This window comes from Antechinus flavipes, chromosome 5 (genome assembly GCF_016432865.1).
Source record: "Antechinus flavipes isolate AdamAnt ecotype Samford, QLD, Australia chromosome 5, AdamAnt_v2, whole genome shotgun sequence".
NCBI lineage: Eukaryota > Metazoa > Chordata > Mammalia > Dasyuromorphia > Dasyuridae > Antechinus > Antechinus flavipes.
In genome coordinates, this window is record NC_067402.1 from 68,413,311 (window position 1) to 68,437,863 (window position 24,553).

The 24,553-nt window shown below is 38.9% G+C and overlaps 1 protein-coding gene across 5 annotated transcripts in view; it reads right to left on the bottom strand.

Annotated features, from left to right (window-relative positions):
- Positions 1 to 7,927, bottom strand: part of NRP1 (neuropilin 1) — a 177,603-nt gene extending 169,676 nt beyond the window's left edge. For 2 of the 5 annotated variants that reach the window (XM_052001168.1, XM_052001166.1), the window contains exons 1-2: positions 4,573 to 5,310; positions 983 to 1,157 (exon numbers count right to left, since the gene is read on the bottom strand). In XM_052001168.1, coding sequence (XP_051857128.1) covers positions 983 to 1,157; positions 4,573 to 4,642 — 245 coding nt within the window. In that variant the 5' untranslated portion in view covers positions 4,643 to 5,310. The other 3 variants (XM_052001164.1, XM_052001165.1, XM_052001167.1) reach the window with 3 other exon arrangements.
- Positions 7,928 to 24,553: the final 16,626 nt, after the last annotated feature.

Genomic DNA, 24,553 nt, shown 5'->3' on the forward strand with positions numbered 1-24,553 from the left:
ACAAATACTAAATTGAGCTGAATGCAATATTTAATCATATTCAAAGCACACCTCACCTAGAGTTGCTCTATAGTGGATAAGGCAACCATACACCAAAAAGAAGAAAAATATAACCTGGCTCACTATCACAAAGAAATCAAATTTACATATAATGCTAATAAGTCAAATGGTTTTTATCATATCTATATGAATATACAACATATATCTATATATTCTTTTTAATAATGAAATCAGGAATAATTGGACCCTTTAACAAGTTAACAGAAAAAAAACTAAGTCTAAGCACTTAAAATTCTATCCTTTCCTGGAAATGGAAAAAGACACTATCCCATATATGACACCAATTTAATCAGTTTTTGTACTTAGACACTGATTTTCAGAATATCTTCAAAAAAAGCCATTATTTATTCCACCAGAAAATTCACTTATGCTATTTTTACCACTATGTGACTTATGGTCGTCCAATACAATTTATAGTTTCCCATGTCAAACATAAATAAATATAGTCCTTAAATAGTAAAATATTTCATAGATTTGCTTAAAAAAAAGTCTGACCTCGCTGTCTGTGGTTGCTATAAATTCTAGTGCCTCACAACTTTTCATAAAAATGCTAGTCAGAGATTTTATTTACTATTCTCCTACCTCTTCAAGAAAAAAAAAACAAAGACTGAAACACTAAGAAAATAATTTAAATGGCAAAAATGAACAGGCTCCTTCTTATATTAGAGAAAAAGGAGACAAAGAAATTACAAAATTAAAGATAATCCTGCATGATTTGGGATTCAAAAGTCACCAAAGATAATCTTAATATCTTATATCACTAACATATGATCCCATCTGGCTTTGGATATTTCTTTATTCATTTATAAACCATCTTCTACATTCAGCTTGTGTTTATCCTTTCTCCTACTTTTGCTCTCCCCGTAGACATTTCTGACCACTAGATGGTGCCATAGTGCCCTGTTCAGATAAGCAGACTTACTTGCAGTCTCTGTCTTCCAAATCAAAGTGAGGATTGAAGTTGATCATAATTCTCTGGTATGGGTCTGGAGCCTGAATCAGCCACTCACATTTTTCGCTTGGGTGATAAGAATGAGGATAGCCAGGAGAAGTTAGGTACCCAGGGCTTACAATTTTTATGTTATCACCACATTTACCTGGAATGAAAATTGCATGTTTTAGTTGATCTTTTCCTTACAAATGACAGTTTGACAACCTAGCTTTCTTGATAATTTATCAGTTGTTAAACTTTCCAGAACTTTTTTTTACTGAAACTTTCTGGTGACTACCTCCCTCTCCCCACCAGGTTCTTCAAGTATTGTTGTCTGTAATAGTTCTAACAAAGATTATCATTTGATCTCCCAAGCATGTGCACGGTATAGAAGGGCTTGCTTTGAAAGCACCATTGGTACTCCAAAAGGGAATTTTTAAAAGTTCTTTCCCAAGAAAAAGATCTTCCAGCATTAAAAACATTAAATCTCCTCAATTGATGTTAACATGGTCCCTAGGGGGCTTCTGCTAGACTTAATTATCTCCAAGAAGTGTAATCTTATTAAGTAACAAGTTCTAAGTAGAAGGTGACTAAGAGATGCAGTTTGACCCCCTGTGTTGCTTTTTGATGATAAGCCTGCTCTGTGTCATTGGTCATTGGGGACTGCCTTCATAGAGCTTGCTTAAAGCTTGCTTAAAGCCAAATCTTCTTTTGTTTTATCAGTTCATAAATCTCAGTACTTTCAAGCTATCTCTGTTCTTGAAACACAGACTGAGCGAAGAACAAAGTGTTTTTAGTGAACCAGAAATAATTCTGCATTATTTCTTTGAGTAAAGTTCCTCAAGCCTGGAGACTAGATCAAAGTAATGGTGCAGAAAGAAAAATAAATAATCACACAGCTTTATTTCTAATTACCTAACTGTTGGACAGTCAATGTCAGGAAGTATAGGTGCCCCATATGGTAAGCCACAGGCTAACATCCTGGGAAAGGTAAGCTTAATGGCTCTGAGACTCATCATTTCCAAAAACCAAATGTTGGCTTGATCACCGAGAGCTAAATAAACCAGTCTCTGAGGCTGCTTTATTGTTCAGTGTCGATTTTCATTGTCACTTTTTATGATGGATCTCATACTGGAGAGCTTCAGCTTGAAAAGCTGCCACATTTACTGATGCTTAATTTTTAGCAATAAAAAAATATGTGCATAAACTATGGAAGAGGAACAGGTATGACACCAGTGAAATATGTAAGCCTATCAATCACAACTTTTCAGTAATGGTATATATAGATTTTAATATGGCATCTAATAGATTCCCTATGGAAAGGGAATGGCATTCTTTGCTCTCAGCATGAATTTATAAATGTACAGAATTTTATTACAGGAAAACCAGGTCAAATGGAAATGAAAGATGAAATGCACATCAAAAATGCATAAAGCTACATGAATTACAGAAATCATTTCCCATAATTTAGAGAGAAAGAAGACAATATAAATTTGGTTGTTTTCTCAATCACTAGATGTTTCTAACCATGTTTCTTGGACCAGAGTAGACTTATATTGGTTTCTCCTTTTTTTTTTTTTTTTTTTTTTTTGGCTTTTAAAAGCCTCATGCTTGCCAAGACCAAGCCATGTTGCGACTGGAGTTCAACATCTCGGCTAATGATCATATTGGACTCTGTTATGTGATTCTACTGAGAGTCTTGCATTATTCTAAATTTGCCGAGAACTTGGAAAGTGACCTCGTCTCATTAAGTCTCCTCCAGCTCTGTGCAAACAACATGGCAGAATCTGGCATCTTTTAAAAGAGTGAAATAAAACAGCTCTGCTCCTAGTCACTTGACAAGAGTCCCTTCAGAAGACGATTAGGTGGGCTCAGTACCACCAATGCTCTTTAATCTGTGACTTCTGAGAAAGTGACAGTATAATAAGATAACTGGGCTACTAGACTCCCTGGCTCTGTTAAATCTCTCTAACAGTTGATTAAGAAAGAGCAATTTCTAATGACTCAGGACCATTAGTCCTAAATAAGGTTAATGAATTAATTTAGCAGGCACTGGCATTTGGGAGGAGGTGGACATGGCTTTAAGAGCTCTGATAAGTTAAAGAGGATGGCCTTGGTAACTCCATTGCTTTTTGTCAAACTCTGACTGTGCAGCTGCATTTCTGTTTCTTCACCAGTCCCCATTACTCCTAAGCATTTGAAGAAATAGGACATTGTAGTTACTATCTAATTTCTACAATCTTTTGCATTTGATTTCAAATCCATCACCAACACACTTCTCTAACCAACTGTCTGCCATGAATAGGGGAGGAAAGGCTGTTAATTTCCAAGGACTGGTCAGTTGAACTCATTCAAGTGGAAGAAGGGATTATCTCACAACTCCTCTCTCCCCCCTCCCATGCCCTTGCTATGAGAGTTCAGAAAGATACCATCAACTGGAGTTCATTAATAAGTCACAAATTAACATTCACACATTTTTGCTTTTTTGGCATATTTGCTAGAACACTGGCTATGGTGGTGGTGGGGGGAATCTATTGCTTAAATCACACGCCTTCTGAAACCATATTAGAGAGATTAACTTCCATCATAAAACCCTGATTTAAATTCCTCTCAGTATAAAACACTCCACTTGTGGTCTCTTATTAAAACAATATACCACAATAAGTAGTGGATGTTCTTTTCTTCTAATTACTTTGATTGAAATCCAAATCAGGCAAAAGTAAATATTTGATAATTAGTTAATAATAATTGTTGAAGGCTTAACTGAAAAGAGATTTTCACATCCCAGCCTTCACCTACTTTAAAGTGGGAGGCAAACAATCCTTCAGCCAGATCACATTTAAAAACATTATTTATGTTACATGGTCCTGTTTATAGCCCACACATTCTGTCATTTTCTTAAACCTCAGAGGTTTTGAAACCAAACTGAACAGTAGGGACTTTCAGAGAAGCTCATCTCTCATTCTGTATATATCAAATTCCTTTATTGACACTATATAACTTTCATTCAAACTCCAGACTTTCATGACAGGATTAGGGGACAGATGACTGGGAGTACTCGGAAAAACAGATATCCCTACCAATACCTGCAGACACACAGCAGAAGCTGCTGGATATTTGGGATACTAAGATGACCAGGAAGTTTTCTCTGTATTCATTAACTTTTAGCAACCATCAAAATTTTGAAAGGGATTCTCATCTAATTGCCTTTGGGAGGAAACATTATTAAGATAATTGGTGCGTTGATCGGGTAAGGTAGGCAGCTTTGCTTTGTAACAGAGGAAGAGAGGAAACACACACACACACACACACACACACACACACACACACACACACCTCTTAGTGTAAAACATTTAACACCCCCTCCACCCCCCTTCAAAAAAAAAAGTTTTCTTTTAGGCCGTGAGAAGGCTACTGAGTGCCTGCGTTTCGAGCAGCTGTGTCGAGGTGCCCACCCAGCTAGAAGGCGACCCTTCACTCAGAGCAGCGCCCACCCGGAGCTCCTGCGCCCTCCAGCCCGGGGCCCAGCGGCGTGCGTGCGGCTGTCAGACGCGCCTCTCCGGCCGCCTGCTGTCACTTACCGTTCCGAACCGCGCTGGCCAGGGCGACCGTGAGCGCGGCGCAGTGCAGGAGCAGCAGCCCCCAATCCATTCTCAACTGGACACAGAAAGCCGCAGGCAGAGAAAAAGTCCCAGGGAGGAGGCAAAGGAGAACAGATAGGAGGGTGGGCGCGAAAGGGTAAGGGAAAAAAGGAACTCCCCCCGGAAAGCCGCGAGTCCTCCAGCAGCTTGAAAATCCTTCAGGCTGACTTAGGGAAAAGCAAGCAGCAGCGGAACACTGCCTTGATCCGGGAGAAATGCTTCTCTTTTTGTGTCTCAAGTCGCCTGCATCCTGTCATTTAGCTCCGGTTTCCTCTCTCTTTTCCCACACTTGTTCCTCTTCCAAGAGCCGCTGCCCCGGCCATTTCAAAAAAAAAAAAAAAAAAAAAAATCCAAACGTTCGGGAGGGTGGAGGAGGTCTCGGTGTTCGAGGGAGGGAGAAGGGGGACACGAAGAGCCCAAAGTCAAATTCCAAGAAGAAAAGGAGAAGAGGGGAAAAAATCCGGTGTCTTTTTTATTTTTTCTTGACCCACTTGAAACTGACGAGATCGCGCCCAGGGGAGGTCCGGGGGGTGTCTGCGGGAAGGAGAGAAGCAAGCAATTGAAAAGATGAGCCGAGACAGAGAGGAGTTTCACAAACTGCACCCCCGCCTCTTTTTCCCCTCCCTCTCTCCTTCCGTCTTCCCCTCCCCTCCCCTCCTCTCCTTTTTTTCCTCCCTTTCTCCCTCCCTCTTTCCCCGATAAGCTCGCCTGTAATCGCCTGATAAGAGGCAGGGCGCAGACTAAGTTTCCTTTAGTGTTTTTCTCCGTCAGTCCGTCTGTCTCTGAGTCCCCGCTAGGGCTCTCTAAGCGTAGGGGTTGTGTGTGTGGAAGGAGGAAGCCAGGGGCAAATGGGTCTTAGTGCCAACTAGTAGCAGTCTCTCCTTGGGCAGTGAAAAGAGAAGGGCACAACGAGCAAAGCGACGCAGGCTCGGCGTGACCCGCCTGTAGGATGCTGCTAGCTCCGGGGTTGAAGGGACCCCGCGGATGAGTCCTGGGTAGCTGCGGCGGCCGCAGCGGAGAAAGTGACTCCGAATCCTGGAGACCGGGAGGCGGAAGCTTGTTCTTGCAACTCACAAGTCGCCTACTGCTGCTGTTGCTGCTGCCACCGCTGCCACCGCTGAAGGAGGAGCGGGGCTTGTCTGCGCCCAATCCAGCAGAGGCGCAGCTGTCCCAGCCCCCACCCTTGGCTCTCTGACCTCTCCAGCCCTCATAGTGGTCTCGGGGGCTCCAGTATCGTTTGGAGGAGAGGTGGACTGCGCCTTCCCCACCCGTAAAGATAGAGTGGGGGATGGCAGCCAGTTCCACTAAAAGCCAAGTGAAATCGATTAAGCGTGAGATGCCCATCTGCCTCAAGAGACAACCCGGGGCAGGGCGTCTGAGCGAGAAGCTTAGGGGGGTAACCCAACCTATCCGACTCGGTGCCCGGGGCGCTGCCCAGCCGCTCCATTGTTCACCAGTCTCGGGTGCCCCCCCGCAGTTCAGGGGTGGAGGGGAAAGGAGGATAGTAGGGGGGGAATCTGGATCCAAGTCGAGATTTTACTGTCGCCCAGCCCCACCCGTTCATTCTGCTTATAAGCCCAGGTGCTCCTCGGTTCCTATTTTAATGGCACCAAACCTACTGTGTCCCTAGATTCCCAAGGGAAAAGAGAGGAGGAAGCTCTGTCCACATCCACCGGGCGTTCGCTGCACCCTTCCAGCAACAGGCAAGGTACGCGAAGGGACTAATCCTATAGCTTCTCTTCTCCCCTCCCCCCCAACCCCCGACCCTCTTGGGAAAGGTATTCACACCAACAGCTGACTGTCCCCTAGTTCCCTCACCCTAGGTTTCTGCCTAGCTCATTTCAGATAGTCGCAATTGAAGATCGGCAGTGCTTAAGAGTAGATTAAACGTTTCTCAAGGAATAAACACGCGGGGAGCAAGGAATCAGGCACTCTAGGCACACGGTTGCCCCGCGGATATCCACGGAAGAAGGATGTTTTGGAAACCGTGAGATCACGGTATTTCCCCAGTGTTCGGCGCTTATTGACACACCCCGAAATCGGGACTTATTCCGACTTGCCAAGCGAGAGAGAGATCTGTCAAGGGCAATTTACAGAGAGCTGAAAAGGAGACTAGACCAAGGAACCCAGGATCCTGGCGCAACAATCAGAGTGCAGAGAGCAAGGCAGGATCCCCGCGTTTCCTTCGCGAGCACTAGGGGCGTTGGTTGCAAGTCCCGAAATAGTGGAGCCCAGAAAAGTGGCTCTGCGCTGGGTCCCCGCGCTGTTTGTCTCTCTCCTGTGGGGGCTAGAGGATGGACTGGCGCATCGGTTTCAAGCCCTGCTCAAAACACTCACCCAAACTGCCTGCTGTCTCCCCTTCCCCGGAGCCTTTCCCCTTGCGCCGCCTGCTGAGCACCTCTCACCCAATCTCCTCACCTGAGACCCCGACCAACCCTGCCCCCTGGCACGCCTCCTTGCCCATCCAACCCTCAGATCCGCCCCTACTCCCGCCTCCCCAAAGGAGGCCGCTGGAGGCGCTGCTAGAGAAGCTAGACAGGCTAGGGTGCGGGCGCTAGGGAGGCGAGGATGGGATGTCTGGTAGCCTTATCGTAACAAGGCACAACGCAGCCCTTCCCTGCTGACTGAAAAGCGGGAAAGATTCCTTCCTTGAACCCCAAGCTGGCGTTCTTCCTCTCTTTCTATCTCCACATCTCTCTTCCTCCTTTCCTCTCTCCTCTCTAGCCAACCTAGTAATTCCAGTCTTGCTCTATTCTACGTGGAGCCAGCCAGGAACACAAAGGTCTGAGGGTCTGCTTGAACTTCAGCCCGGCCCGCTTCCCAACGCCCCTTGCGAGGCAGAGATGGAAAATCAATCCGAAGGTTCAGGCAGGCTGACAAATGGTTGGGTCGGGTGAAGGAGTGGGAGATCGAAGTGTTCTGGGGACATCCCAGAGCCAGCTCCGTCTGTGCTCAGCCCGGTGGTCGTCCCTCTAGTTCGTTTCATTTAAGGCTGAGCGAAGAGGGCACGCAAAGAAAAATCTTGCTTCTGTTTTGGTCTGATTTTCGAAAAGGCCAAGTGTCCTCTTTTTTTCCTTTCTGAGTACTGCCTTGCCATCATCTATCCCCCAAACTCCCAGATTTGAGATGCCATTCCGCCCCCAAAAACCCCCTGGTGAAACTATTTGATGGATTCAAAGTGAACTGTGTGCTTTTCCTTCTCACTAGCTACGGGCATTTGCCAACTCCTTTCATCAACCACCTTATTACTCTTTTCTGAACCCCCAAGTAGTGATATAAAAAGCCAGTCAGAGAATTCTACAAGCTTCAAAAGGGGATGGGGGTGGAAACACAGGGGTGGAGGGAGGAGAGTTTGACGTCCATGAGAGAATAAGGGAGAGACCCTGGAGGGATTTAACAATTTTCTCTATGTTGGCATTATCTTACCTGACTGCATTTAGGCTTGATGAACAACTCATTCAAGCTTAATATTCGGATCTGGTCAGACCCAGTTTCAATGAATTACACATTCATCCACCAGCACTCTCAATTTCATTGAGCTCGGGCTTGGTCCTTGAATCAGCAATATCAAATTCCATTGACGATCCCAGAAGCTTCTCAAGCATCAGAAGCTGGCTTTGATCCCATTGAGGCAAGCTGGAATCAGTGGCCAGTTTTTTTTTTTTTTTAATGAATACTCTGTAGTAAAAGCTCAGTAACTTCTATCATCTTATCAATTTTTCAGAAATTTGTTTAGATCCATTGTCCCCAGAAGGCCATTTTGACCACTCAACTTCATCAGATAATTTTGGGTTGGAGCAATATGGAAAATCAAGTTGATATTTTGGAATTCAGTGAAAGACTGTAAACACTAGGACACATTAATATGGAAAAGAGTCAACACAGAATACAATTAATACACAGAAGAGTGGGTAATGTAAAAAAGTTAAACACCAAAATCCTAATTAAAGGTGAACTGCAATTAAAATTTATTCCATTTTAGGTGGAATGGCAATTATATTAAGTGACACTACCATACAAATGAAGTAATTTACAAAGAAATCATGTAGGACCCTATTTACAGCTATCCATCTCCATTTTAAATAGTGGCAGGGGAACAAAAAAAAAATAAATCTTCCTTTATGACAGCTTATGTTGGACTGTAAAAAGGAACATAATATTGGAGAAAATGGTTACAATTTTTTGTTAGTGTAATGCAAGTGGTTTTTAGTAAGAGTTGTACAAGAGGTCACATAGTAACAATGTAGAACTTTAAATACTGCATCTAGGCTGAGTCAATAAGAAAGTTCCCTGAGGATATGGGATCTAATCTCATTGTTCTGAATTAATATGTTTGGAGTGTAAATTATGAAGTTTCTCTGCCTGAATTTCAAAACAAAAATCATTAAAGGAAATTAAATGAAATTAAAATCATATTAAACAATATTAGATTCATTAAGCAATTAAATTTAAAAATCATTAGGTGGGAAATATGAGTGACAAACAAAGAAATTATGTTTAAATTATTAAAGAAAATAAAGAATATCATTGAAGAATACTCAAAATACAAAAGAAGTAACTTTCTCCTAAGATTTAACTGAAATTCTATAAAAATAAACTTTAAAACAAGTTCAGAAAAATGTTAAAAGAATAAATACTTTATAACTTATAGAGAATTTAAATTTTGAATCTATTTTTAAAATATAAAACTAACACTCAGAGTCACAGCCACTTTTATAACTATTCTAGTCTAAAATGTTTTTGAGTCAGTTACTTAGAATTTTAATAATTTTTCATAGAAAATATGGTGGCTCTCAAAAAAATGGGGATAAGCTATTTAACCCACAATGTAGCTGACTCATAGCACTAATTTTATTATTGCTTGGTTTGTGTATGGAATGGGGGGTGGGAGGAGTGGACTAGCCTATGAATATAGCCAACGTATGAAGATGTTTTCTTTGAAAAATATTACAGCGTATGTTGAGGGAAATCTGGAACATCTAGTTCTCCCTTTCTTTTTGCCTGCCATATCTGAAATGAACATTGGTAAATAAAATGAGATAGTAACAGGGAAACATCCTGTGTCACTCACCATCCCTTCAAAGTAGATGAGGAATCCTCTGATTACCTTATCTCAATCTAAAAGGGAACACTTTTGTCAATTTGGAGAAAATTAGTTGGAGGAGCTGGAACTCCAAAGAAGGAAGACCACTGGTGTATATAACTTTGAGTCAGGGAATATCTGTAATAAAAATATATATACTTTGGTTATTGGAAATTTAAAATAATATGAAAATAATTTTCCATTTAATTTTTCATTTTCTTAATAATTGAAGCAAAGCAATGTTAGATTTGATATTGATATCAATTATGGGAAAGTCACAAATCTTTACTTACATAAATGGTGTTGATCAGGGATCTCTGATCATTTTGATGAGTTCCTCTCCTTCCTCAACCCTTCCCTCCCATTGATGAGATTACCAGAATGTAGAGCTTGTCTGAAGGCCACTAACTATACAGAAAGATATGCAATCTAGCACCTTGAGAAGAAGACTTCAATAATTCTTTTGATTGATTCCCAGGGAGTATGGGTGTCTCCAAGATGATTAGTACCAAATCAGGAGTGGGGGTGGGATGGGTTGGGATGTGGGGGCAGAACAAGCAATCTGAAACTTACCAACTTCTCTATTGATATAAGTTGCTCACATGGCACAGTTATAAGATAGAAAGTATTTGTTTAGTAGTTCCCCCAATTAAAAAAAAAATTTCTGCGTGAATGTCTCTGTGTATGCCATGTGTATGCAGCTATGTATGCATGTATTTTAGCCTAATGGACTGATTTAGTTTTTTGTATTTATTCATGTACTCCTATGAGACCTTTGTGTAATATGCACTTTCTGTAGGGTGTGAAATTAAGGCAGTTTCCCCCTATAGTATATTTAGTGTCCACTGAGGGAGTGCGGGTCCTTGTTACCAATATTTGGAAAAACCTAGTATGTCATCCCTAAGATTTATTTTGGAGATTTTTCAAGAGTGAGACTTCCAGGGAGGGAGCAAAAGCCAGAATCAATCTAGTGAATTGCATGTATGAAGGAAACAAATATTTACTAAGCACCTACTATGTGCCAGGAACTATGCCAAACTCTTTACAAACATGCTCTTATTTACTTCTCACAAGAACCCTAGGGGGTAGATGTTATTGTTATCCTAGTTTTACTGATGAGGAAACTGAGGCAGCCTGAAGTTATGTGACAACTAGGAAATGTCTAAGACTAGGTTGAAATTGGGTCTTCCTGACTCCAGGCCAGGCACTCTATCCACTGAGTCACTGTGCCAAGTGGGCAAATGGGCAAAATAATTCAAAGAAAAGATGTGGCTATATTTATTTTGGCCTAGTAAACACAGTGTCAAACCTACCTTCATTTTAGTTTCCATTTCAACTCTTCAGACCTACATAAGATGAGGTACATGGTAGGTATTTACTAAATAAATATTGATGAGTGATTCTTAACTACATTCTGCACTACCTCACTGGAACTACTATAAGGTACTACTGGATTCTAGTCTATGTACAGAGGAGTGGAGAAGAACAGGGCTTTTTTGGAACGTTTATAGACCAGAATAGCATCAACCCACACATAAGAAAGATCCTTAGCTTTTTCAGGCAGTTTCTTGAAGTTCTACCCCTAACAAAAATTCTAAGAATGGTGACAGCCAAGAGAAATAGTTAATCAGTTTTCAGAGTGGGTCTCCCTCTCTACTGTCGTATTCTATCTTCCATCCAGGAATTTTTCAGTGCAAATTCTAGTTATGGACGAGGCAAAAGGAAATATGGACACTGAGGAGTGAGATTTTAAAGGGAGAGACTATTAAACTAAATATATATTATCTTAAAGGGTAGCAAAGTGGTGTAACAGATAGAGTATTAAGCCTGGATTCAGGAAAACATCTTCTCAAGTTCAAATTTGTCCTCAAAGTCTTATTAGTTGTTTCATCCTGAGAAGTCACTTCCCTCTGCTTCAGATTCCTCCTCTGTAAAGTGAGCTAGAGAAGGAAATGGCAAACCACTCCACTATCTTTGCAAAAAAAAAAAAATCGAAATGGGGGTATGACAAGTCAAATATGACTAAACAACAATATAAATATTATCTTACAAGATAAGCTTCTTTGGAGCAAGAACTGTTTTACATTTTTTTCTCTTTGTAACCTCAGAACCTATCACCCTTCCTTGCCCATGCTTGATCCTTAGTGAATGTTATTTAATTGAACAAAATGGAATATTGACCTAGACATAAAATTAAAAGGCTAGCAAAGCAAGATTTCTATACTGATTGCAATGCTTATATAGCTAATGGGTGCAAATATGTTATACACAAATCCTCACTCTCTAGACAGAGAAATTGAAGCATAAAAGCCTTTCCTGGAGAGCACCTAGAATAGTAGCACTAAGCCATACTACCAGCCCTCTTTACAACCTAGTACCTGCAGCCATCAATCAGAGAATCAACCCTGGGGGAGATGAAATTTTGCAATTGCTTCTGCAAATTCTAAAAATTCTTCCATTTCCAAAAATATACCTACTAAAAAATTGGAGAAAAAATTCTCACCACCAAACTCCATTACAAAATAGTTCAGTGTCAAAAAAGGTTATAATTTTATCAGTGGAATTAATTTTAAAGAAGATACATTATTATCTCCTTTTCAACTGTACTTTAAAGATCAGAGCTTGATTTGCTATTATAGGCACTGTACTAGAAACAAGGATTCTTACAAGGTGTTAAGTCAGTGGAATTGATAAGACAATGATTATCTAGTTTCGCATGGTGCTTAATAGTTCTCTAGCTCAATACTGAGCTATATATATACTGAGCTCAATACTGACTGATTTAATCTTACAACAAATAATGATTCCCTAGTGATATAATGATTGGCTTATACTCAGTATACTACATATAAACTGGGACAAACTCAGCCAGACAGACTCACTCCATCTCACACCACTGTGGTGGCTGGCCTGTCCTCCTGCATTTCCTCCACTGAGACCAAGCTAGCCCCTGCCCCAGGCAAGGAGACAATAAAGAGTTTGGACTTTATCCCTGGCTATTCTCATGGTGATTACTTTGCTGAAAATGAAGGCTAGTCCAGAGACCTCCAGAAAACCAACCAGAACACTGTAGTTTGCGACTGAAACTGCCTCTATGTTGTCTTTCCCCATTAGAATGTGAGCTCTTTGAGAGCAGGCTCCTCCTGCTTTTCTACTTGTATTCCCAGGTGGTTAGCACACTGTTTGTACACAGTAAGTACTTAATAAATGCTCTTTAATTCATTTATTCACAGAAATTATGAAATCACATAGCTTTGTCGCAATGGAATTGCAAATGAAAACTTGGAATTCTGGATCTAAATTCAATGTCACAAAAAATGTACACCTAAGATTTACAAGTAAAACAGGATGAAAATACACTGATTTATTTAGGGGAAGTTCTTGGGAATTTTAGTAGATGTGTCGTTTATGCAATAAACCTAATGTCCTAAATTCTGATAACTGCTTTGAATGTTTATTGATTACAATCTATAATCCTGAATGAAAAGATAAATTGAAAACTTTCCTTGTTTTCTTTATTGTCAAAATTTTTGAGACTGGAATCTTTCAATGCTATTCCTGCTATTCCATGCTATTCAATGCAAGTCCTGGTATAATATTAAGGTGGGTCCTGAAGCTGATGGAGGGGCATTAAGTTTGCCTGTTACAATGAAAATGTTCTTTCTTTTAAGTCCTAGACCTGTGTCTTTGGACAATAGGATTCCATGGAACATAACTTGAGAATCACAGCCTATCAGAATTATTTAGATAGAACATTGTGTTTGTCTCTTACAAATATCTGTTATTTCCAGATCAAGACTTTTGATGAGTCTATGACTATTAATCTGATATTATTTCATAGTGATAAAATATTCCAACTGATTAAAATATTCCTCAGCTATGTTAGCAGCTTTCATATCACCTATAAAACTAATTTCTCATTTATAAGCTTAGTTCATACATATCTGCTTGCTTATTTGGGCATATGTGATCTCTTTGAGGTCAGAAAGCATCTTATTCATCTTTGCATTTTTAACTACTTCACAGAGTACCTCATATATACATATTTGTCTAATTAATTCAATTTAATTGAATACACATTTATTAATTCAATGAATGAATGATGGAATCAAGCAATGAATTCCTATTGCAGTGAAAAGAGCATTCTATTTGAGATTAGGGAACTTGTGGGCAAATTCTGTCAATTACTATTATCTGTATAATTTTGGGCCAAGCACTTAATATTTCCCAGCTTCAGTTTCCCTATGTGAAAAATGAGAGGTCTAGACTCAATGGTGTCTGATTGCTTTTAACTCTAAACTCCCATAATTCTGGGAATGAATAATAATATGTAATCTCAGAGACTTGTCAAGGGGTTACTTCCTTAGTAGTAATAAAGGCTTCCTGCTCACATGTAAATTTTACCTTGATGTCAGTTTTTGTTTGTTTGTTTGTTTGTTTTTTGTTCTTTTGAAATAGAAATAGAAAAGATAAGGTTATTTAATTATTTATTTGTTTGTATTCTCACAATGATGACGCTGTAATAACAAAAGCATGGACTATCTCATTGCTTTCATTTTCTTTTATTTTAGCTTCAGTGAGCTTGGGTTTTTTGGTATGTCTAACTGACTGGATGGCTGGATCTTTGAGGCTGTGGAGATTGAGGAACAAGCACAAGACCCACCTCAATGGTAGTTGAGAAAAGGGCTCAACTAGCAGTAATTGAATTTGCTAGTAAACTTGGTGGGAGCAATGCTATTTAGAATCTGTGCTGAGTCTCTGTCCACTCTCCCTAGAGACAGAGATGATATAGGGGAGATTATACCCCTGAAGATTTGGCAGAGAAATGTTTGAATTTTGCTTCTTGCCATATCTTTGAAAAAGCATGTACTTGAAAAACCTAATTGATGTAACCTGATTAGCTATAAAGGGTACTAGTTACTGTTGGCTAAGGATTGGTGGATCATAATGGAATGGGAGCATGAGAGTACGGTATTTGAAAGGAGACACTCAAGCAGTCCTGCCCTAAGCTAGTGAGTCCAATATGTTCTCTACAGAAATATTAAATGGTTTATGATAGAAAGAGGAAAGGACTGGACCCAAGGAGGGGGATCTGCAAAAGCCTCATAAAGTATATGGCACTTGAGCCTAGCCTTGGTGGAGTGTAAGAGGCAGCAGTAGGGAGGAAGAATATTCAAGGAATGAGGGAGAACTTATAGAAAAACACAGTACAGACATATGAGAGATGTCTGTAATCATGTACAGAAGTGAGTAGGCTATTTTGCCTAGAATGTAGAGTATATGATAGGGAATAGTTTCTAATGTAGAGTACATGATGGGGAATAGTTTCTAATAAGTCTAGAAAGATTGTCAGATTGTGGAGGACAGAGGAATTAATGGTTTATTGTAGAGTTAATGTATAGACCCTGAAGCTTCCTGGACAAGGAATTGACATGATCAGATTTGTGCTTTACATTTTTTTGGCAGCTGTGTAGAAAATGGAAGAAAGATCGACTGGATACAGCAAGATTAGTTATTAATGGACTCATTAATAACTTATCACCTCATGGCTGAACTATTACAATACTCCAGGCAAGAGGTAATGAAGTCCAGGACTAAAGTATCTGTAGTATGAATAGAGAGGCTATGAATGGGAGAGATTTTTTTCTTTTCTTTTTTATTATTAAAGCTTTTCATTTTCAAAACATATGCATAGATAATTTTCAACATTCACCCTTGCAAAACCCTATGCTCCAAACTTTTTTCCCTCCTTTCCTCCCATTTTCTCCCCTAAATAGCAAGCAATCCAATACATGTGCAATTCTTCTATACATATTTCCACAATTACCATGCTGCACAAGAAAAATCAGATCAAAAAGGAAAAAAAATGAGAAAGAAAACAAATGCAAGTAAACAACAACCAAAAAGATGAAAATACTATGTTGTGATCCACATTCAATCCCTATAGTCCTCTCTCTGGGTGCAGATGGCTTTCTCCATCACAAAACCATTAGAACTGGTCTGAATTATCTCATTGTTGAAAAGAGTCATGTCTGTCAGAACTGATCATCATTTAATCTTGTTATTGCCATGTACAATGATCTCCTGGTTCTACTCACTTCACTTAGCATCACTTCATGTAAGTCTCTCTGGGCCTCTCTGAAATCATTCTGCTGATTGTTTCTTATAGAACAATAATATTCCATAACATTCATATATCATAACTTACTCAGCCATTCCCCAACTGATGGCATCCATTCAATGTCCAGTTTCTTGCCACAAAAAGGGCTGCCATTAATGTTTTTGTAAATGTAGGTCCCTTTCCTTCCTTTATGATCTCTTTGAGATACAGGAATGGGAGAGATTTTGAGAGATAGAATTTATAGGACTTGGTAACTGAATAAAGATGGAGGATAAATGAGAAGAAAGAGTGAGGTATGACTTTGAGGTGGTAAATCTAGGTAAATGAAAGAATAGCATTGCCCCCGATAGAAATAGGATAACTGGAGGGATGGGCAAGTTGAGGGAGCTCAGCTCAGATGTGTTGAGTTTGAGAAGCCTAATGAAAATCAAGGAGATACCCAGTAGGCAGTTAGAGAGACAGGCCTGAAACTATGAATAGATATAAGTGATATAGATATAGATTATAGCATCATCTTCATAGAAATACCTGGGTGCTGATGAGATCGCTGAGAAAGAGAAAGTATAGAGAGAGGACAGGATCCAGGACAGAGCTCTGGACTGTACCCAATTTAGGAAATGGGACATAAAGCATGATCCTATAAAAAAGGCTTAAAAGCATCAGTCAAGAAGACAACCACAACAGCTCCCAATCAAGAAAACTAAGGAGAAGGAAGATAAGGGTGGTTAATGGTGGCAAATGCAGAATAACAAAGTTTGAGAAAACATCACATATTGTTCATGATCTTGAAGAGAGCAGTTTTAATCCACGTGGTAGAACATGAAACAAGGTCTCATTGAGATGTGAATGAGAGTTGACAAAGTGGTGACAACAAGTTATAGATCACTTTTTCTTGGAGTTTGGCTGTGAAAGAGAGAAGATATATGGTACTAGAAAACAATATAGCATACAGAGTATACCACTGAAATATTGTATCCCTGATGGGGATGATATGGTCTACAAAGGATTTAAACTATGACACAATTACTCTGGTAATGAAATGAGACTGTATAGGTCAGTTTAAAATTTTTCTTTGTTTAATGCATTGCCATAGCTAAGTAAGTCATCTTCTAGCGGCCGATGGGTCAGCAGCAAGCCTCTTTGCTCATTTATCTCTGACTGCAGATGAAATATCTAGGACTGTATCTGAAACCTTTCCAGCTTGTTAGAACCCACCCAGATCTGAGGAAAAAGGAAGATGTTTAGAATATTCAAAATGGGAAATTAGACAGGACTTTGCTTTATCTATAAAGTTTGACTTTATTATGAATTCATGGACCAAAGGATTTGCCAGAATATAGTGAAATGTTTTAGGTACAGGGTAGTACCTGATAGTAGTCCAGGTTTTGGGGAAAGTATTATTTTTTGAGTATTAAAATGTATTTTTTTTTGACAGGGGGAGACAGTTGGGATTTAAGTGACTTGCCCAGGATCACATAGGTGGTAAGTGTCTGAAGTTGGATTTAAATTTAGGGCCTCTTGACTCCAAGGCCAGTACCCTATTCACTGCATCACCTACCTGCCCCCTAAAATGTATTCTTAAGATAATGTTTGAATGCAAATGTGGAAATATCTTTAGAAGAATTGTGCATATTTAAGCTATATATAGGGTTTACAGGGGTAAATATTGAAAACTATCTTTGCATGTGTTTTGAAAAATAAAAAGCTATTATTATATGAAAAAGATAATGTCTGAAAGGTGATGGTATATAATGAAACACATTAGACTCATAGTCACGTTCTAATAGAAGCCTGTTTCCTATCATTGTGACTTTGCACAGGTTGTCCCTGTGCATATCTAGAATATGCTCCCTACTCACTACTACCTCTTAGAATCCCCTATGTTTTTTTCAAAACTTAGCTCAAGACCGCTTTCTACATTAGGCTATTGCCTTCTCCTCCCACTCACTACATTATCTTGGATTTTCTATACACTTCCACATGTAGAAGTTGTCTCCCCCAATAGAATATAAGTTCCTTGCAAATGTTGACCATTTCATTATTTTTATATCCTCAGAGCACACAGCAGGCACTTTATAAATGTTTGTTTATTAATTTATAGGTTGCCTCTATTCTATATTGATTCTTCTTTCACTGTCTGTATTACAATGTGGAAGTCACTTTATTTCTCAAATTTTCCTGCCAAGACAAGTTTAGAACATAAGGGTTAGAGTAGTTGAACTTCTAGATCCTTTCCAGCTTTTACATTCCTTGAATCTCAGATCATACTGTCTTGGTTGATAAATTATTAAAACACTGCAGAGGATTTATCACTGTCAGATATCTATTAAGGGTCTATGTTCATAGAGTGCTGTGCCAGGCATCTTGTGAACCAAATTCAACTTACACAACCTTTTTGCATCTCTGAGGTATGACCACCTCCTCAGCTGGCATTTTTTTAACTGCTTGAGTTGTTTGCCTGACTTGGACCATCAGCCTCTGGGGTCAGAAACTGTGTCTTCTATGTATCTTGTGCAGAGCATACTGTCAGCACTCAATAACCAATGATAATAATAAAGAAAACACTATCTAGGGAATGTCAGGAGATGAGACAAAAAAAATCTATGCCTGTTTTTTGTTAAGTAAAGGCCAAGTGAGTGCTTTTATTCATCTGGGAGTGGGAGGATGGAGGCAATATAGGAAGATTCTGAACATTTTTGTAAGGTAGCTGGGCTACACAATCAAGGAAAGGCTCCATGGGAGAAAAGGCATTTTCCTTGTTTTTGATTAGTAAAACATCAGGTAGCTCCTTTGGTTAGGTTGTAACAACCCCATTAAAAAAAAAAAACAACAAAAAAAAAACAGCACTACCCTGGGTGCTTCGATTAATGGTAATAGCACACCAGCAAACTGAATTTCTGTTTTCCCCTTTCCGGTTTTAATGAGAGAGTAGTCATTGGAATGCTACCAGTTCTAGGTCAGGTCAAAGGCAAATAATGAGTGGTCTGTGTTTATGAATGACTTTTGATTTAGTTTCCTGCTCTTTGCACCCTGTGGCAAATCTTCACTCCCTCTTGGTATTTTCTACAATTCTTCAGGCTTAATAATTGACTTAATTTTTCAGTTTCATTCTCATTCTGATTTGCTCATGGTAGATGAATGGATTGAAAAGAATTTTGGAATTTGATAGTTGGAAGGAACCTCTCTGGCCATCTGGTCTAACTCATACCCAAAAGGAAAGCCACTCTAACATAGCTGACATTGAAAAGAAGAATGGTATGGTAGAAAGGTCATGGTGTTTGGAGTCAAAGGATCTAGGTTCAAAAGCCAGGTCTATTTACTGCCTCTTGGGCAAGCCAGAGTAAAGTGAGAAGATTGGATTTTAGGACCTCTAAGATATATCTAACTCTCAATCTTTGAGCATATACAAGATCCATTCAGTTTTTGCTCAAGCACTTTCAAGGAGAGAGGAAGCTCTCTACTTCCTGAAGCAGCCCACTGTTTTTTGAACACTTTTTCTTGTTAGAAATTTTTCCTGATAACAAGCTTAAATTGATTTCTTTGTAACCTCCATCCATTGGTCCTGGTTCTGCCCTTTGGGCCAAATATAGCAATTCTAGTAACATACAACTGCCCTTTAAATACTTGAAGGGAGCTATCATTTCTCCCTGACTTTTCTCTTTTCCAGCTTAAACAACCTGCTCTTTGTTCCTTTTGGTGAACTCTCCCTCCTCCTTCTCCTTTCCTCAAGAAAGCCATCGGTCCTTCAACCATCTTCATCTAATACAGACTGAAGGATCTTCTCTATCTTAGATGCTTTCCTTTAGACCTTCCAGCTTAATAATGTACTTCCTGTAGTTCTTAGATCTGAACACCATTTTTGAGACAGGGGCTGACAAAAGCAGAGTACAGAAGGACAATCACTTTATTTTTTCCTGGAAGCAAGGACTGTCTTGCAATCCAAGATTCCATTTGGCTTTTCTTCTTCCTTCACGGCCCTGTCATACTTTGGACATACACTGAGCTCGCAGACCACTAAGCTCTCAGATCTTTTCATAGAAACTAGTGTAGCCCCCATCCTATATGTGTGAAGTGGATTTTTGCAACCCAAGGGTAAGACTTTATATTTATCCCATTGCGTTTCATCTCATTTGATTCAGCCCAAAGCTCCCTTCTGGCAGGATATTTTTGGATGACTTTGGATGACTCTGTCATGCAGGGTGTTAGTGATCCTTCCCAGCTTTGTGTCATCTGCAAATTTGATAAGCATACATACCTTTGTCCAAGTCATTGATAAACATACTAAATATTTTCTCAGGGCTAGAGCATAATGTTTAGAACAAAGAAAGTTCCTACTGGAATTATTTTAATTATTTACCTATATAAAGGGCTCACCATGACTGGTTACTTATATGGACACATGACAAATCCTCACCTTAGGGGATTCAAAATACTATTTTGTGCTGATGACATGGTGAGTTTTAGAATAGTTTGTCTAGGTCTCGGCCCTAAAGGATAAAGAAGGATAAGGATAAGAACTATTGTTCCCTTAGCTATATAGTTTCTCCACTCACCCCTGAATTTTTCCACAAAAATGCATCTTTATATCTTTGCTACAGTTGTTCCATCCATGGCACTTAGTAAAAACTGTCCTTGGAAAAAACAGGTCAGCTGTATAAAGACTCCCAACAGTTCCATGTTTTCTAGGCTATAAAGACTGCCTACTTTTAAAAAACAACAACTAACCAACAACAACAAAAAGATTTTTTTTTTTTTTGATTGTTGCTGCCTCAGAATTTTCCCATTTCGTGCTCCCTGGGTGGATCTCTGTAAAATAAGTCTGTGGAAAATGGGTAATGAGGAAATCATTGCCTTAATTGAAGGTCACATCTACAAAGATCCAGGTAAGTATACTCTGGCTGATGGAAAAATCCCCCAGAGTGAAATCCCGCTGTCCTAAAATAGAGGGCTCTGTAGTAATTTGTCAGAGCCACCTTGGTCCCCTGGCTGCTGTTTGACCCATTGTCTTTCTTAATCTCCCAACCAGGTAATTTCCATCACTAATGGCTACTCAGAGTTGAGGGAGTAAAGGGAAGAGACTCCAAGGGGGGCGCCAGTAAATGAATGGGAATGCTCTGGACTGTGTTTAAATTCCATGGACACAGATTCATTCTAAATCCTCTTGATGCTGCCTTGATGTGATTTGCACACTATACAACTATTCCCAACCTTTAATGTGTCCCTTTTTTAATCCAAGTGGTTTATCCTCTGGTTGTATCTTTGTTGTTTTCCGACTACCCCTCCCCACCCCCAAGCTTTTTAGAGTTTACTCTTAAAAAAAAAGCAAAGAGAGAATTGTCATTCTTTATAACAGGTCTTGAAGGTTCAATTTTTAGGCTGAATCTCAGAGAAAATTCCAAATGCAAAAATTGTATTTCTGTGAACCCCAATTTCTAAATCCACTGGTAAAGTTTAATTACTAATGAATAGTTTAGCCTACTTATTTCCTCATTGCAAAGTTAGCCCTCCAATTTTTTTTTTTTTTTTTTTTTGAAATTAGTTGTCCCTATCTTGCTGAGGCCATAAATGCATTGATCCCAGAAGGACCTTATTCCAATGCTGGTCAGTATGGAAAGTGAAACCTGTTGCATTTTCCTGCCTTGTATGGGCCAGTTTGTCTTTCCTGAGGCACTCTGACAACCTTCCATTCCATGGGTTCTTCATACTGTTACCTGACTAGACACAAATACCTGATTAGCTTTAGTTTTACTGTACCTCAAAACTCTTGAACTAAAGTGATCCACCAGCCTCAGCCTTCTTAGAAGCAGGGACCACCACGACAAGTCCCTTTTGGAATGAAAATCAGTTTTATAAATTTAAATACATGACCCCAAAAGGTATGTTTTTTACAAAAAGGAGTGCTAGCTCTTCTCCCTTTTTCAGAGGAATATCAAATTCCATAATTTTAATTCTTGATGAATTTATCTGGGGAGATGGATAGACATTCAAGACTTAAAGATATATTCCAAAAGTGTGCTTATAAAATGGTTGTCGGAACTTAAAATGTAATTGGCCACCCAAATGGTGTCATAAATTTTAGGCCCTGAGACCATCCAAAAATACGATTGAAATAATAACCCTGAACATTCTGAATTTGGAACTCGAATCTAGATTCCCAGGATCTTAAGGCATAAGCCTAGAATTCTGGGTAATAAAGCCCTGAGCACCTTCCCTACTACTACTACTCCTGTATATCCCATGGGCAAATGAGAAGTACAGATTCTAAAGAGCTGTGATGGATAGTCTGGCAACAAAACAGCTTCTAGAGTAGGACTGGGGCAAAACTGGAATATTATGTAATAGAAATCAAAATTAAGGTTCCTGACAACAAAGGATATTGATTAGCTAGAATCAGGGGAACATGCTAGGAGATATTAATAAGTATTGCTTTGTTAGTAAGTCTGAAACTACCCGTATTCAATTTATACAGGGTATTTATGGATAGGGAATGTGGTAGAGTAGATAGCCAGCTAGCCTGAAAGACAGGAAAACCTGGATTTAAATCCTGATTCTGATATACACGCATACATACATACATACAACAACTGTTTTTGTTGCTCAGTCATACATGATTTTTTTGTGACCTCATTTTGAGATTTTCTTGGCAGAGATACTGAAGTGGTTTTTTTCTTCCTTCTCTAGCTCATTTTACAGGGGAAAAAACTAGGAAAACAGGATTAATGACACACCCAGGACCACACAATTAGTAAATGTTTGAGATCAGATTTGAATTCGTAAAGATGAGTCTTGCTGAATCTAGGCCCAGTGTTCTATCCATTGCACTACCTAGCTGCCTATATAGTCAGATAGCCTTGGGCAAATCTATGATCTCTCAGTGCTCTAAACATAATCTAAGATTAAAAATTGCAGAGAATATAGCTGTCTGCTTACATAAAGGGAGTTTCCTAGCCTGGGAGTTCCCTAATAAATGAAATCACAAATCTAACTCTTGTCTCTATCTTTAGTCATAGATACTCCCATGACTGTAATACCAACTATATTTCTCTTGTAAAAAGGATTGTTCAATGGTTTCACATGTTTTATATGCTCACAGTCTTTTAAAGTAAAAAAATTTCCCCATATTATATATTTATCATGTATTGTCAATCTCATCTTCCACAAGCTTTTTCCTTCTTCCTTTTAAATGGTATTTTAAAAACTTTCTAAATAATTTTAACAAAAAAAGTGCCTGCAAAACAAAGAAACTTTTTTTCAGTTTGGTCTTATTTCTAGATTTTCTTCAATCCAAATTTCCATTGTTTGGTGGAAAAAACACCATCATTTCAATACTGTTTGGACAATTGAGAAGACATCTAAAAATTCTTGCTCTCAATCTAGTTATAATTTTTGATGTGTTTCTATTGCTGAAAATTGTTTGAAACTATCTTTTGCTTACTTGTTTTTTTGATCCCTATGATGTAAGAATATGCAGACAACACATTTATCCTAAAATGTACTTATAATTTTCATATTCAGAGAAAAAATGACCCTTCCAGATCTATGTGTTGTTTCATATATCCTCTGAATAAATTCTTGGATATCTGAAGGATGAATTTAATTTTAAATAATAAATCAGTTAGATAACCTCTAAAAGTTCGTTTTACTTATTTATTTATTTTTAGCAGTTGTCAATAGTGATATAAAAGCTAACATCCTCCAACTGGGAAATATCAGATTGTACTATAATGAATTTTTTTTTCTATTTTTTTTTTCCCATTTCAAATCATAGGCCTGGAAGAAAACTTGTCTTTTTACTGAAAGTGTCCCAGGCGGATGATAATCTATCCTATTTTAAAAGCCCAGTCAGTGGAAAGAATTTTAGAACTAACTGAAAAACAAATATATTTTGTACTTACTATGTATAAGGCACTGTGAGGGATAAAAAAAAGAAATGACCTGTATTAAAGGATCTTACAGTTCAAATCAACGAGAACCAATTCAGTATTTACCATCTTTTGGCATAGTAAATGCTGAGGATACAGAGATGAAAAATGATAGTCCCTACCCTCAAGAGATTTACATTCTTATTGATGTCAAGACATGTGTGCCCTAAAAGATAACTAATGATAGTGGGCAATAGTGGAAAGGGCCTCTAGTCCAATACATTCAATTTATTCATAAGAAACCAAGATTCTTAGAAATTAATGCAGTTGGGGCAGCCAACTGTGGATTAAGTACCAGCCCTGGAGTTAAGAGGACCTGAGTTCAAAGCCTGCCAGGCTTATTAGCTTTCTGAATCTGGGCAAGTCACAACTCAATGGCCCCCCAAAACAAAACAAAACAAACAAAAAGAAAGCAATATAGTTAGTGGTGGAATTTGACATCAGTAGTAGAGTGTAGGTTTCCTAAGGACAGAGACAATTTTTTTTTTCCTTGGGTTTCCTAGAACCTAGTATAAAGCCTGGAATAGATTAAATACTTAATAAATGTTTATTCAATGGAATTGAAAGTAGGATTTATTTCCTGATTCCACAAAGTTAAGAATTTAATGAGTGCTATGAGGATTAAGAATAAGGAATTATGATGGGGGTCAAGAATGATCAGAGAATGTTTCTCAAAGGAAACAGCCTTAAACTGGGCCATGGGAAATCAGATAAACAGATGTTATAAACAGAAAAAAAAATGGCAACAAGAGATGAGCAAGGAAATGGGGGCAAAATGGCATATTCGGGGGCAGG